Genomic DNA, 13876 nt, shown 5'->3' with positions numbered 1-13876 from the left:
CCAGTGATGGTTAAGACGCTGTGGGAAGCCAGGAACAAAAGAACACATCAGCTGGTTTCTATTCATGTTGTCTGGCAGTAGTAATTCTGGAAGGGAGTGGGAGTGAGGGAAACTGAGAACACCTGTTATCATTACACTCGCCTTAATTTCCCTCAGGTAGATTTCAAACCTGTTAGATTATTACTCTAACAAAGATTGCACAAACAATCCCAAGAGCTACACACGGCCTACAGAGTAAGATGGTGAAAAAATCTAGAGTTTGAAGACTCAGAGTGTTATTTATCAAACCTTGATCCAACAAGACAGTCATTTGGAGAGGCTGAAAGAGTGACTGACAGCTCTGGAGGAGTCTTTTTCTTCCTTCAACCGACGGGACCTAGTTTCACAAAGGGTGTAAGATTGCTCCAAGGCAAAGTGAATCATCATGGCAAAGTGCCACTCACTGGGTCTGGCTGAACCAGCATTACATCTTTTCTTTTTACTCATTCAGAGAGGATGCTGTTGATCAACATTCAAAATACTGGAGATGGACTTTGGAATGAATTTCCAGTTTCTTCTTTATTACTTCTTGCTGAGTCTAGTGACTAATGACTAATTCTTGAGAGGATTTAGAATTACTGTCAAGGACCATGGCAGAATAACATGTATGTTACATATTAACTGTTAAGAAATTGGTCTGTGGGTTTTAAAATACATAAAAATAAAGAAAATCAAGGCTGAAAAGATAGAAGTATCCCTACTGTGTGTTAAGTCATCGGCAGAATAAATTCTATCTGTAACAGAGATAAGTGTGTCTAGGCCCAACCTTGGTTCAAGCAGCAATTTGACTATTTGGTACTCCATATGGAGATGGTATCCCTGAAAAAGAATAGATTTTTAGTTTATTCTACCAGATGAACTGAAAGATTTTTGCTAGAAGTAACCGATGCTTCAAATCAGCACCACACTTCAGAAACGACTCAAAAATAAAGCAGCAGAAGAGGCAGAGGCAAAAAAAGGAGGAGGAGGTTATCTTTAAATTAGAACACGGACCTCCCTCGTGGTGCAGTGGTTAAGAATCCTCCTGCCAGTGCAGGGGACATGGGTTCGAGCCCTGGTCCAGGAAGGTCCCACATGCCACGGAGCAACTAAACTCATGTGCCACAACTACTGAGCCTGTGCTCTAGAGCCCAGGAGCCACAACTACTGAGCCCGCGCACTGCAACGAAGAGCAGCCCCCGCTCTCCGCAACTAGAGAAAGCCCGCGTGCAGCAACCAAGACCCAACGCAGCCAAATAAATGAATTAAATAAATAAATTTATTTTAAAAATAAAAAATAAATTAAATAAATACGGAAAATGAAACAGCTACCTACCGGGAGTTGGGAATCACAACTCAGAAAAAGGAGATGGCTGGAAATACTAAAACTTAATTTGCACACCTGTCTCCTCTCCTGAACTTTGCTCTTAAGTCAGGGTAATGGCAGGAAGACACAAACTCTTATGGCCCGCTTGTTAGAAGAAACAAACCACATCAGTACTCCGTACTCTGTATTCCATTACCCTATGTTTTAAAGTGAGTTTTGTCAGATTTGTCGTTAGTGGGACAGAGGGGCCCACTTAAATATTAACAGAACAATTTAATGGAAAGAAACAGTTCACACAGGATAATGGTTTAAGGGTCTTTAAAGCTTTTTTCCCCCTTCCCTTTGATTTGTTTTTAAGGTGTGCTCAACTTTCTGGAATAACAAAAACAAAACAAAACCAAACACAGAGGAAAAACAGTCCCCAGCAGCCCACACACACAAAACCCCACTGGCATTATCTTCATCACCATCTCCTAGAACAATTGTACCTTTTTTCATTTCTGGTGGAGGTACAGCTGCTGAAGAAGCCAAGACTTAGTAGAGAAAGCTAAGACATGGAAGGAGGAAAGAAAATGCTTCCTTTGTTAATGAAAAGCTGTTTCCACTTAAAAGTTTCAACATACTATGGAATAGTGAATGCACTTTTGTAAGCAAAGGCAAAGCATACAATGAAGAAAAGCTGCCTGTCAATTAAGTAAACAGTCATTTGAAGACATCCCAAACCGCCTCCATTTTTCTTGAAAAAGTGGGGGAGGGGAGGAAGGGAATATGGACATGGGAATACTAGACACGGCTGAGGATGTGTCTAAAAGGTATAGTAAATATGACACATAGGGCTTCTAGAGTGCTATAGATTCATTTAATTATAATACTAAGAAATCACAAGGCTAATATGTTTTTAGAAGACCACAAGGCTATAATAAATTGTTCTAGCATGCATTAAAAACGGAGTGCTTGGGAAAGCATTTTATTGAATTTCACAAATATTCCAGTGAGTTTATTTTCCTTCATGAAGCAATGCCTTAAGACAGGTAAGGACAAGCTAGAGTTTCTGTTACACAACAGCAGGCTCTTGTGATAAACCTGATTACAATACCCTGTCAGAGGTGAACTTCCTGCTTTGCTATTAAAAAAAAAAGTACAGTGCCTCACCCTTACTTATTCTTAGTGTTGTTTTGAAGCAAAGATTCAGCTGAGAAAACGCTAATGCTACATGCACCTGTTAACCCAAACTTAAAATAAGACTTCCTATTGCAAAGGAAAATTAACAAGGAATAAAAATGTCAGAAGAAATGACAAAGCACTGTAATATATTACCCATGAAGGAAGGATAAAATGAACTCCACATGCCTTATGATTCACAAAACAGTTCAATTCGCATTTTTAGTCTGCTGGAATTATCTTAATGGTTGTAAATCTATCAGCAGTAGCAAAAAATACTCTTTTATGTTCAAAGTCTAATCTTCTGGAAGTTTGTGGTGAATACATTATTTTATGTGAAATACAGTCTTGGTCCTGGGGATGAGGTCATTTCAGAAACATGCTGTCGACTTGCACAGACCAAGGTAAACCTTATGAATAAACACGGATTTATGAACTGATGACCAGCTGAACAGGAGGCAGTTATTCGTTTTGGCCCCAGGATCAGAGCTGGGAAAAACCTATCTGAGTCCTCCTTCTTAAGATGTGCCTGTCCTCCAAATATTCTGCTGACTGTGGAATACCTATGTTCAAATTTCACATATCTGTACTAAAGGAGGTTACAAGCTGGTATCCAAAGAGTAGACAATCCCCAAATAATTTTGATTCGATTTTGGCAGGGTTACGTGATCATTTCTGTAGCAGGCTAACCTTTGTCATTATTCAGTTTTCCTTAGATGAGTATAAACCTTGGTTCTCATTCCTTCTCTTGGGAAGCAGAGGTAGGGGGAGAAGTGGACTGAGCATGCTGGGTACTAGGGGTGGGCACTGGCAAGGGATCAAACTAAATCACAGATAATTCACATGAAATCACTGGTTTCACTCAGCAAACAGGAGGTATGATTCTCCTAAAACAAATATCATCAATGTAGCCTCAAACATACATTTTCTGACTAGAGTAATTTACTATTGGTTTCAGTATACTGGTGAACAGTACAAATAACTGATAAGATTATTTATCTCACACACTGGTTTTCATGAGTGATACTGACACACCCATAACTCAGCTTTTTAAATGTCCTTGCTTATAAGCAGAAGTTATATCCCTTACACATTTACCACTAAAATATCAGTGGAATGCTTTTTAATTTTCTCAGTCAAATGCCACTACTGAATAGCCTCTGGGTATATTATGTAATAAATACAAAAGAAGCAGTCTGGATGTTTACTACTTAGGTGGAAAAAAATCCCCAACAAATCTATTTGAAATCTTCTCTAAATAAAGCATTTAAACTAATTCTGTTTTTCAGCTATTTCAAATCATTTAACCAATAAACACAGAGTTCTTACCATGTATACATAATGATTATATATTAGGTCTTATGTATGATAAAATAGAAGCATTACACATGATCCCTACTCTCAGAGTAGTTAGGGATGCAAGAAATATACAAACAAACCCGACTGTTACATCTACCAGTGTACTCCTTCTCTAGTCCCCCCTCTGTGCCTCCCCTTCCAGAGGTAACTAGTATCCTGAATTATGCTTACCATAAACTTATTTTTTTAAAAATAGTTTTATCACGCACATAAATATAGTTATATAAATATATTTAGCTTAACTTCTTTTGTGAGCTTAACAAAAGTGATTTCATATGTATGTAGCTTCCTAAGTCTTGCCTTTTACACTAAACAGAATATTTCTTAGAGTCATTCCTGTTGCTTGTGGCGGTAGTTGATTCATTTTCATAGTTGTTTAATATACCATGTCTGATTATATCACATTTTATCCATTTTCCTTGATAGACATTCAGATTGTTTTCAGTTTTGTTTGTTTTGTTTCTTCATTACCTAGCTGCCTTCTTTAGCCTTTAATCCCCAAACACAAAACTCCATCAATAGAAAACTAGTCAGGTAAATTGTGGCATATCTATACTGTGCAGCTCCTAGAAAAATAGAAAGTTAATAAGTAAATTGCAGTTATATAAGAGAATATCCCTACTCTTAGAAAATATACACTAAAATATTCAGGGATGATGGGCCATGATAAATGTAACTTACCCTCAATGATTCAGAAATAGAATTACATAGATAGATACATAGATAGGGAAGAACAGCACAAAGGATAAAATAAAATATTAACAATAGTTGAATCTGGGTAAAGGATATATTTTTATTTTTGCAGCTTTTCTATAAATCTAAAATTATTCCAAAATAAAAAGTTTATTTAAAAAAAAGCTAAGATACAAGTGAAAAAGGTAAAGTACAATAGTTACTGTTACCAAGACATAATCTCATATATTTCTATGCTTATACTTTCTATCAAAATCTCTACAAGAAATCACTCCCCTATTTTACATAGCCCTGTCCCCTCAACTCAAGATTAATTTAAAAATAGTCAACAAAAGAGATTATTACTAGGCAGGTATTTCAAAACACTCAGCTAAAAAGCATCTGAATATTGACTCTATTTCTAAATGTCTAAAAATGAGTATTTAGAACAATTCTGTTTCTGCCCTTAAAGGATTAACTACAATGGGAAACTACTACGGGAATTTACTTCCCATGATAAACAGAGAACTGGAAAAAATATATGAAACAACAGTTTTAGGCATTGGGTAACAGGAGGCACAGGACTATATAATCGCTGAGAGAAGAGAAACAAATGGCCCCAGATTACTGCCTGGAGGCAGTCTCCAAGCTGTAGTGCAGGGAGCAGGGAGTGAAACAGGGCCCAGTGGTCTTGCTGAGTTAAGCAGAGAGAGATTCGAGTTCCTGTTAGCTGAGGTGGCTATAATTTGCAGGCAGAGTACCAATGAGGATAAAACTGCAGAGAGAGAACTCTGGAGGTCTGCAAAGGGGTCCTCCCAAGTCTTTGGCTGAGTACCAATCTGTGCATGTGTGAGAAAAAACCTGAGGCCAGGGGAGAAAAAAAAATCACTGGATTTTTCCAATGAATGCAAACAATTCTCAGAGTTTGCATAAGGCCCCAGCTGGAGTGGAGAGACTTCACAATACTGGGGGCTCTGGGTAGAGTCTCCCAAAGGGACATGCCTTAGTAGTGGGGCTTCCTTAGCCTCACAATATAGGCTCTGGAACAGCCATTAAAAGAACAAGCTTCTAAATGATCAAACTGATATCTAAGTTACCTAATCATACACCAGAACAAAAATCCATCAGCAACACAAAATTCACACTGTCTGCATCCAATCAAAATTACCAGGAATGCAAAGCAGGAAAATATGGCACATAATCAGGAGACAAATCAATCAATAGAAACAGACCCAGAAATAACTGAGATAACAGAATTAGTAGACGATAGCCTTAGAGCAACTACTGTAAATATTGTCAATAAACTGGAGGATGTAAAAGAAAACATAATGAAGGAAACGAAAAAGATGAGACTAACATGGAACTTCTAGAAATGAAAAATACAGAATCTGAAATGAAAAAATTACTAGATGGGTTTAACAGCAAATTAGACATTCAAGAAGTAAAGATCAGTGAATCTGAAGATATCATCGTAGAAACTATCCAAAACAAAACACACTGAGGAAAAGAAAAAGAACAGAAGCCTTAGTGAGCTGTGGTCTAACATGTAGTTGGAAGGAAGGAAGGAGAGAAGGAAGGAAGAGATGGGAAGAGAAAGGAAGGGAAGGGAAGGGAAGAGAAAGGAAGGGAAGGGAAGAGAAGAGAAGAGAAATCAGACAGTCCTGTAGAAAGAAACATTTTTAAAGTGCTGAAGGAAAAGTACAAACCCAGAATTCAATACTAGTGAAATGTTTTTTCAAAAATGAAGGCAAAACAAAGACATTTTTAGACCAAAAAGTGCCAAAAGAATTCACTGCCAACAGATCTGTACTATAAGAAATGTTACAGGACATTTTCAGACAGGACGAGTGCCAGAAATGGCAAAAGGTGGGTAAATATGAAGTAGTTCTTCTCATTTTAATTTCTTAAAAAGATAAACAACGTTTTAGAGCAAAAATAATTCCAACGCATTGTGGAATATCTAACAGGTAAAGATAAAATGTTTAACACTAAGGGATGGGAGGAGGGAAGTGGAAGTATATATATTCTTGTAAGGGTCTTACACTATACATGTACTGGTATATTATTGAGGCAGACTGTGGTAAGTTAAAGATGAATTTTATAAACTCTAGAACAACCTCTTAAAAAAATAGAGGTATGGTTAATAAATCAATAGTAGAGATAAAGTGGAATCATAAAAAAAATCTTAATTCAAAAAAGGCAGAAAAAGAAGAAACAAGAAATTAAGACTAGATGGGACAAATAATAGTAAGATGGTACAAAAACAGAACAAAAGACCATACAATGAGTAAAAGGCCTAAAGCACTGTAGTTCCAAGTCTGAGACTACCATCTGCATGACCTTGGCAAATCATTCTACCTGTCTGAGGTGTTTACTCACATGTAAAATTGGGAAGATGGTGAACCATACTCATGCAGGGGTTTAGTAAGGATCATAAATGTCTCTTGAATTAAACTGAAAACAATGTGAAGGTTGTGAAGGTTAGGAAAGCCTATGAAAATAATTCCTTAAGTGGGTAAATGGAGGATAATATTTAATATTAATATTTAGTACACTGAAAACCTTCTGATGAAGAGCACAGGGAAAATAACCTTTGAGTACTATAAATAGTGATAAAGACTCATAATTAAAAGGACAGAAGCGCTGCCATTGGAGACAGCTGAAAAGAGATCTAGAAGAAGACTAACACAAGCAAAGGACTTAAAATAGTGCCTCTTGAGGGACTTCCCTGGTGGACCAGTGGTAAAGAATCCACCTTCCAATGCAGGGGATGCGGGTCTGATCCCTGTTCAGTGAACTAAGATCCCACATGCTGCGGGGCAACTAAGCCCATGCGCTGCAACTACTGAGGTCATGCGCCTCAACTAGAGAGCCCGCGTGCCACAAACTACACAGCCCACGTACCCTGGAGCCTGCGCCACAACTAGAGAGAGAAAACCCACACGCCACAATTAGAGAGAAGCCTGCGCGCCGCAACAAAAGATCCCGTATGCCTCAATGAAGATCCTACGTGCCACAACTAAGACCTGACGCAGCCAAAAATTTAAAAATAAATAAATAAATATATTAAAAAAAATATGCCTCTTGAAACAACATAATAACTTTCATCTCTTCTCTCCAAAGCAACATAGTGTGCAAATAACAACAAAAAATACTGTTTTTTAAATTTGAAATTACCTAATGGTCTCTATATAAAACTTTTAGTCTCAACACTACACCTATTTGCAATGCACACACCTAACATTATAGCTGTATTTTGAGGATTGCGTAACCTAAAGGATTAGATGTTGCCACATAAGGAAAACAAAAAATAACAATTCTACTCTTCATTAAATTATGACTAATGTCCATATTTGAATAGAACAAAAACTCGATGACATTTTTTAAAACTCCAACACCAAATAAGTCAGGAGAGGAATATAAATCACCAAATTACTCTTGTGTCTTATAAGTGACTACGAAGTAAAAAAGAAAATAACATACCTCTATAGCAAAGATTCCTTTGTCACGCCCATATAATTTCATCTCTTCTGGAAAATGCTGAAAAGCATTTATATAAGGAATATGTTCCTCTTCAACGAATCTATATTTTTAAAAAGAGCTTCAGTAAAAGATATGTACTGATTTGGCAAAGTAAACAAAAGAGGTAAAAATGTATTTCAAAGACAAGGTAAGAATCAGTTGAGTATACAGTATATCCTACATATATGTAAGGATAATTAATCTGAAAATATCTATTATTCTCTGTACCCCTGTGTGGAGAAAACATTTAGTTGATTAATAATCTCTTAAGTTTCTGCACAAATAGACAAAATATTTCCAAAAGGTGTGTTTATCTAATTTGTCAATTTACCACCAGGCTTGCAGACATGGCATTCCTTCCTCCTATTCCTAGTTCCTCTCACATGATTAGCTCCTACTAATCTCTTAAATCACTTCTTCAGCGGGACCTTCCCTGATCCCTGTTTTCCTTGTTAGAATACCTCCTTGCCCACCATTCAGTCTCCAGTACCTATGACAGTGCACGGTAGGTGCCTGTCACTGGAAGAACAATTAAACAAAGGAACATTTGTTCACCACTCCATCTCAATGTCTGGTACATAATAGCTGATCAAATATTTTGAGTAAATTATTGAGTTTAAAGAAACTAGCACATATATATAAATAAACACTCATACATACTTACCTACAATTCATTCATTCGTTCAACAGAAATTTATTGAGTACTATATACCCAACACTATTCTAGGCTGGGGGATACAGCAGGGAACGAAACAGTAAAATATTCTTGTTCCCATGGAATTTACATTCTAATGAAAAGAGAAAGATGAGAAAACAAATAAGTGAAATTTATAGTATGTCAGATAGGAAAAAATGGTAAGAAGAAAAATAAAGTAGAGAATAGAGAAAGAGGGATGGGCACAGACTAACAGCATCCCATATACCCTCCGAACCAACAAACCACTACTCCAGGCACGTCCCCTGGAAACACTGTCTCTGTTTATAATATTATTATACTTTTCAAAAGTTTCAATCTGTGACAGACTGGAAATTTAACAAATTGGTTCTTCATTACAGGTAATTTAAGAAGCACTGCATTAGAGGAAAGTTGTCTCTACCTGTAAAACATATCCTGAACCCCTTCACCTCATTCCATTTCTATTACCACCACCCTAACCCAAGCCACTACCCTCTTGCTTTAAGTACAGAAAAGATCACCCGGTCTCCCTGCTTCCACCTGTGCCTACCTAGAATCCACTTTCCTCACAGTTGCCTGAGTGATCTTGAAAACATTAATCAGATTATGTGTCTCCTGCTAAAATCTTCCAGTGGCTTACTATCACACTTAAAGCCAAACTCCCAGTGGGAATGGGGTTTCCTTTTGGAGTGATGAATATATCCTGGAAATAGAGGTGATGGTTGCACAACCTTGTGAATATACTGAAAACCACTGACTTGTACACTTTAAAAGGGTGAGTTGTATTGTATATGAACTATACCTCCAAAAAAAAAAAAAAATCCAAACTCCTAACTTGGCTTACAAAGACCTACATCTGGCCCCTGTTTATTATCTCCCTGTCCACATCTTCCTACTCCTCCTTCAAGTTCTTACTCCCATCACTTCAGCCTCCTCTGCTCCTTGATCACACAGAGCTTGAAACTGCGTTAGAGCCTGGCACTAGCAGCCTCCCTCTACCTGGAATGCGAGTACTTCAGATATTCAGCTGCTGGCTCTATTTTCAGTCAGAGTGCGGCTTAAACTCCACCTTCTCAGTGAGGCCTTCCCTAATAACCCATCTAAAGTAGCCATCTGGTCATTCTCTATCACATCATCCTACTTTTTTTTTGCGGTACGCGGGCGTCTCACTGTTGTGGCCTCTCCCGTTGCGGAGCACAGGCTCCGGACGCGCAGGCTCAGCGGCCATGGCTCACGGGCCCAGCCACTCCATGGCATGTGGGATCTTCCCGGACCGGGGCAAGAACCCGCGTCCCCTGCATCGGCAGGCGGACTCCCAACCACTGCGCCACCAGGGAAGCCCCATCATCCTATTTCAATCTCCTGAACAGCACTTCACTGTCTGATCATTTTTTAATTTATTTGTGTATTTGCTCATCTAGTCTTAAACGTCACGAGAGCCGGGACTTGATCTATATATGGTTCACAACTGTATTTCAGGCGTCTAGACTCTAGAACAACACCTGTGTATAGTAGGTATTCAATGAATATTTGTGGAACAAATACATGTTAGCTATTTTTATTTATTATCATTGTTATTGTTAGGGAGGTAGGGTTCTTTAAAGGCTATACAAGGGCTATGAATTTATCCTAAGGACTGTGGATGCTGCTAAAGGATCTAAACAGGGAAGTGACATGCAGGATCAGTATAAATGTATGGGTACTGGGGCCAGGCAAATAACGTATTCCCTTCAAATCAATGTGCTTTAAGTAGTTTTTCAATAGTAGTTCTCAAACTTAGCATCCATTAGAATCCCCTGGAGGGCTTATTAAAACAGAGACTACCAGGCCCTGTCCCCAGAGTTTCTGATTCAGAAGGTTAGAATGGGTCCAAGAATTTACATTTCTAACAAATCACTGGGTGACGCTGACGCGGTTGTTCGGGGGCCACACTTTGAGAAGAGCCTGTGATTTAGAGCTCTTTTCCAAGAAAAGCAGAGAAAGGGGATCAGTGGTGAAGTCTCTTTTCCTACTGCTCCAAGCAGTTAAACTGGGTCCCAAATTTGTATGTCCCACAGGGCAAAATAAAAGCCCTCCAGCTAACTAGATCTAATCTCCTTGAAGGGAATTCCCCTTGGAGGCGGAAGGGAGGAAAGAGGGAGGAAAGGAAAGAGGGAGACAGAGGGGTGGGGAGAGAGGCAGAAGAAGAGGGGGGAGAGAGAGAGACAGATAGACAAAGGTGCAGGATCTTATCCCATCCTTCCAACCACATACAATATTCTCCCTGAGAAGAATTTTCGGGCAGATATTACTTTCTCCAACTTGTGAGATTTCTAGGAGAGTTGCATTACCCCCTTACAGACGGCCCTGCGTAGGATGGCTAACCCTGTTATCCAGCTCCAGTGACATGATTAGACTGCTGTTTCTATTAAGATCCCTCTGGTTTTCAGGAGGAAATGGACAGGAGTGGCACAAGACTCACTTGGAAGGCTGCTAAGTAACCCAGGTGAAGAGAGAGGGAATCGGGGAAAAATCGTTTGAGAGTTATTTTGGAAGTATAATTGAGAGGACATAATGATTAACTCTATTAACTATATGTAGAGAGAGGAAGGAGTCAAGGATGAGCCTCAGGTGGCTGTATGGGACGCAACATGGCGCAGGTATTTACGAAGAAAGGAAACACTAGAGGAGGAGCTGGAGTGAGGAGAGAGATGATGAAGGAGTGCCCAGAAGGCAGGTGAATATATGAACATATGGGTCTGGCCCTCAGTAGACAAGTCTGGGCTGGAAATCCAGATTTGAGAATCATCATCGTATAGATGGTAATTAAAGCCTTGGGAAAGGATGAGATCACCCAATGAGGGCATACAGAACAAGATGAGGTTTATAGTTATTTATTTTATTTTTGGCTGTGTTGGGTCTTCACTGCTGTGCATGGGCTTTCTCTAGTTGAGGTGAGCGGCGGCTACTCTTCGTTGCAGTGTGCAGGTTTCTCATTGTCGCGGCTTCTCTTGTTGCAGAGCACGGGCTCTAGGCACGCAGGCTTCAGGAGCTGTGGCACGTGGGCTCAGTAGTTGTGGCTTGCAGGCTTTAGAGCTCAGGCTCAGTAGTTGTGGCACGTGGGCTTAGCTGCTCCGTGGCATGTGGGATCTTCCTGGGCCAGGGCTTGAACCCGTGTCCCTTGCACTGGCAGGCAGATTCTTAACCGCTGCGCCACCAGGGAAGCCCTGAGGTTTTTAGCTTAACAGTAAAATTCACTGAATCATGGACTCTCTGCATGTACTGCTTTTTGTGTTTTCTTTTAAACATCTTTATTGGAGTATAATTGCTTTACAATGGTGTGTTAGTTTCTGCTGTATAACAAAGTGAATCAGCTATACTTACACATATAAGCCCATACCCCCTCCCTCTTGCATTTTCCTCCCACCCTCCCTATCTCACCCCTCTAGGTGGTCACAAAGCACGAGCTGATCTCCCTGTGCTATGCGGCTGCTTCCCACTAGCTATCTATTTTACATTTGGTACTGTGTGTATATATATATATATGTCCATGCCACTCTCTCACTTCGTCCCAGCTTACCCTTCCCCCTCCCCGTGGCTTCAAGTCCATTCTCTACGTCTGCGTCTTTATTCCTCTCCAGCCCCTAGGTTCTTCAGAACCTTTTTTTAAAAATATATATTCCATATATATGTGTTAGCATACGGTATTTGTTTTTCTCTTTCTGACTTACTTCACTCTGTATGACAGACTCTAGGTCCATCCACCTCACTACAAATAACTCAATTTCGTTTGTTTTTATGACTGAATAATAGTCCATTGTATATATGTGCCACATCTTCCTTATCCATTCATCTGTCGATGGACACTTAGGTTGCTTCCATGTCCTGGATATTGTAAACAGTGCAGCAATGAACATTGTGGTACATGACTCTTTTTGAATTATGGTTTTCTCAGGGTGTAAGACCAGTAGTGGGACTGCTGAGTCATATAGTAGTTCTGTTTTTACTTTTTTAAGGAAACTCCATACTGCTCTCCATAGTGGCTGTATCAATTTACTTTCCCACCAACAGTGCAGGAGGGTTCCCATTTCTCCATACCCTATCCAGCATTTATTGTTTGTAGATTTTTTGATGATGGCCATTCTGACTGGTGTGAGATGATATCTCATTGTAGTTTTGATTTGCGTTTCTCTAATGATTAGTGATGTTGAGCATCCTTTCATGTGTTTGTTGGCAGTCTGTATATCTTCTTCGGAGAAATGTCTATTTAGGTCTTCTGCCCATTTTTGGATTGGGTTGTTTGTTTTTTTGATACTGAGCTGCATGAGCTGCTTGTATATTTTGGAGATTAATCCTCTGTCAGTTGCTTCATTTGCAAATATTTTCTCTCATTCTGAGGGTTGTCTTTTCGTCTTGTTTATGGTTTCCTTTGCTGTGCAAAAGCTTTTATGTTTCATTAGGTCCCATTTGTTTATTTTTGTTTTTATTTCCATTTCTCTAGGGGGTGGGTCAAAAAGGATCTTGCTGTGATGTATGTCAAAGAGTGTTCTGCCTATGTTTTCCTCTAAGAGTTTTATAGTGTCTGGCCTTACATTTAGGTCTTTAATCCATTTTTGAGTTTACTTTTGTGTATGGTGTTAGGGAGTGTGCTAATTTCATTCTTTTACATGTAGTTGTCCAGTTTTCCCAGCACCACTTATTGAAGAGGCTGTCTTTTCTCCATTGTATATTCTTCCCTCCTTTATCAAAGATAAGGTGACCATATGTGTGTGGGTTTATTTCTGAGCTTCCTATCCTGTTCCATTGATCTATATTTCTGTTTTTGTGCCTGTACCACACTGTCTTGATTACTGTAGCTTTGTAGTATAGTCTGAAGTCTGGGAGCCTGATTCCTTCAGCTCCATTTTTCTTTCTCAAGACTGCTTTGGCTATTTGGGGTCTTTTGTGTTCCCATGCAAACTGTGAATTTTTTTGTTCTAGTTCTGGGAAAAATGCTATTGGTAGTTTGATAGGGATTGCATTGAATCTGTAGATTGCTTTGGGTAGTATAATCATTTCCACAATGTTGATTCTTCCAATCCAAGAACATGGTATATCTCTCCGTCTGTTTGTATCATCTTTAATTTCTTTCATCAGTGTCTTATAGTTTTCTGCATACAGGT

At 39.1% G+C, this 13876-nt stretch overlaps 1 protein-coding gene across 1 annotated transcript in view; it reads right to left on the bottom strand.

The window, feature by feature from the left end:
- The window catches only part of TAF1B (TATA-box binding protein associated factor, RNA polymerase I subunit B), a 59189-nt gene that overhangs the window by 23249 nt on the left and 22064 nt on the right, over nt 1-13876 (bottom strand). The window contains exon 8 of the mRNA XM_082672601.1: nt 8021-8120. Within this exon, the coding sequence (XP_082528727.1) occupies nt 8021-8120 (100 nt within the window). The remainder of the gene's footprint in view (nt 1-8020; nt 8121-13876) is intronic.

Source organism: Grampus griseus, assembly GCF_964374135.1.
Source record: "Grampus griseus genome assembly, chromosome: 15".
Taxonomy (NCBI): Eukaryota; Metazoa; Chordata; class Mammalia; order Artiodactyla; family Delphinidae; genus Grampus; species Grampus griseus.
Note: the sequence above shows the minus strand (reverse complement) of the source record. Positions and strands in the feature narration are given on the sequence as shown.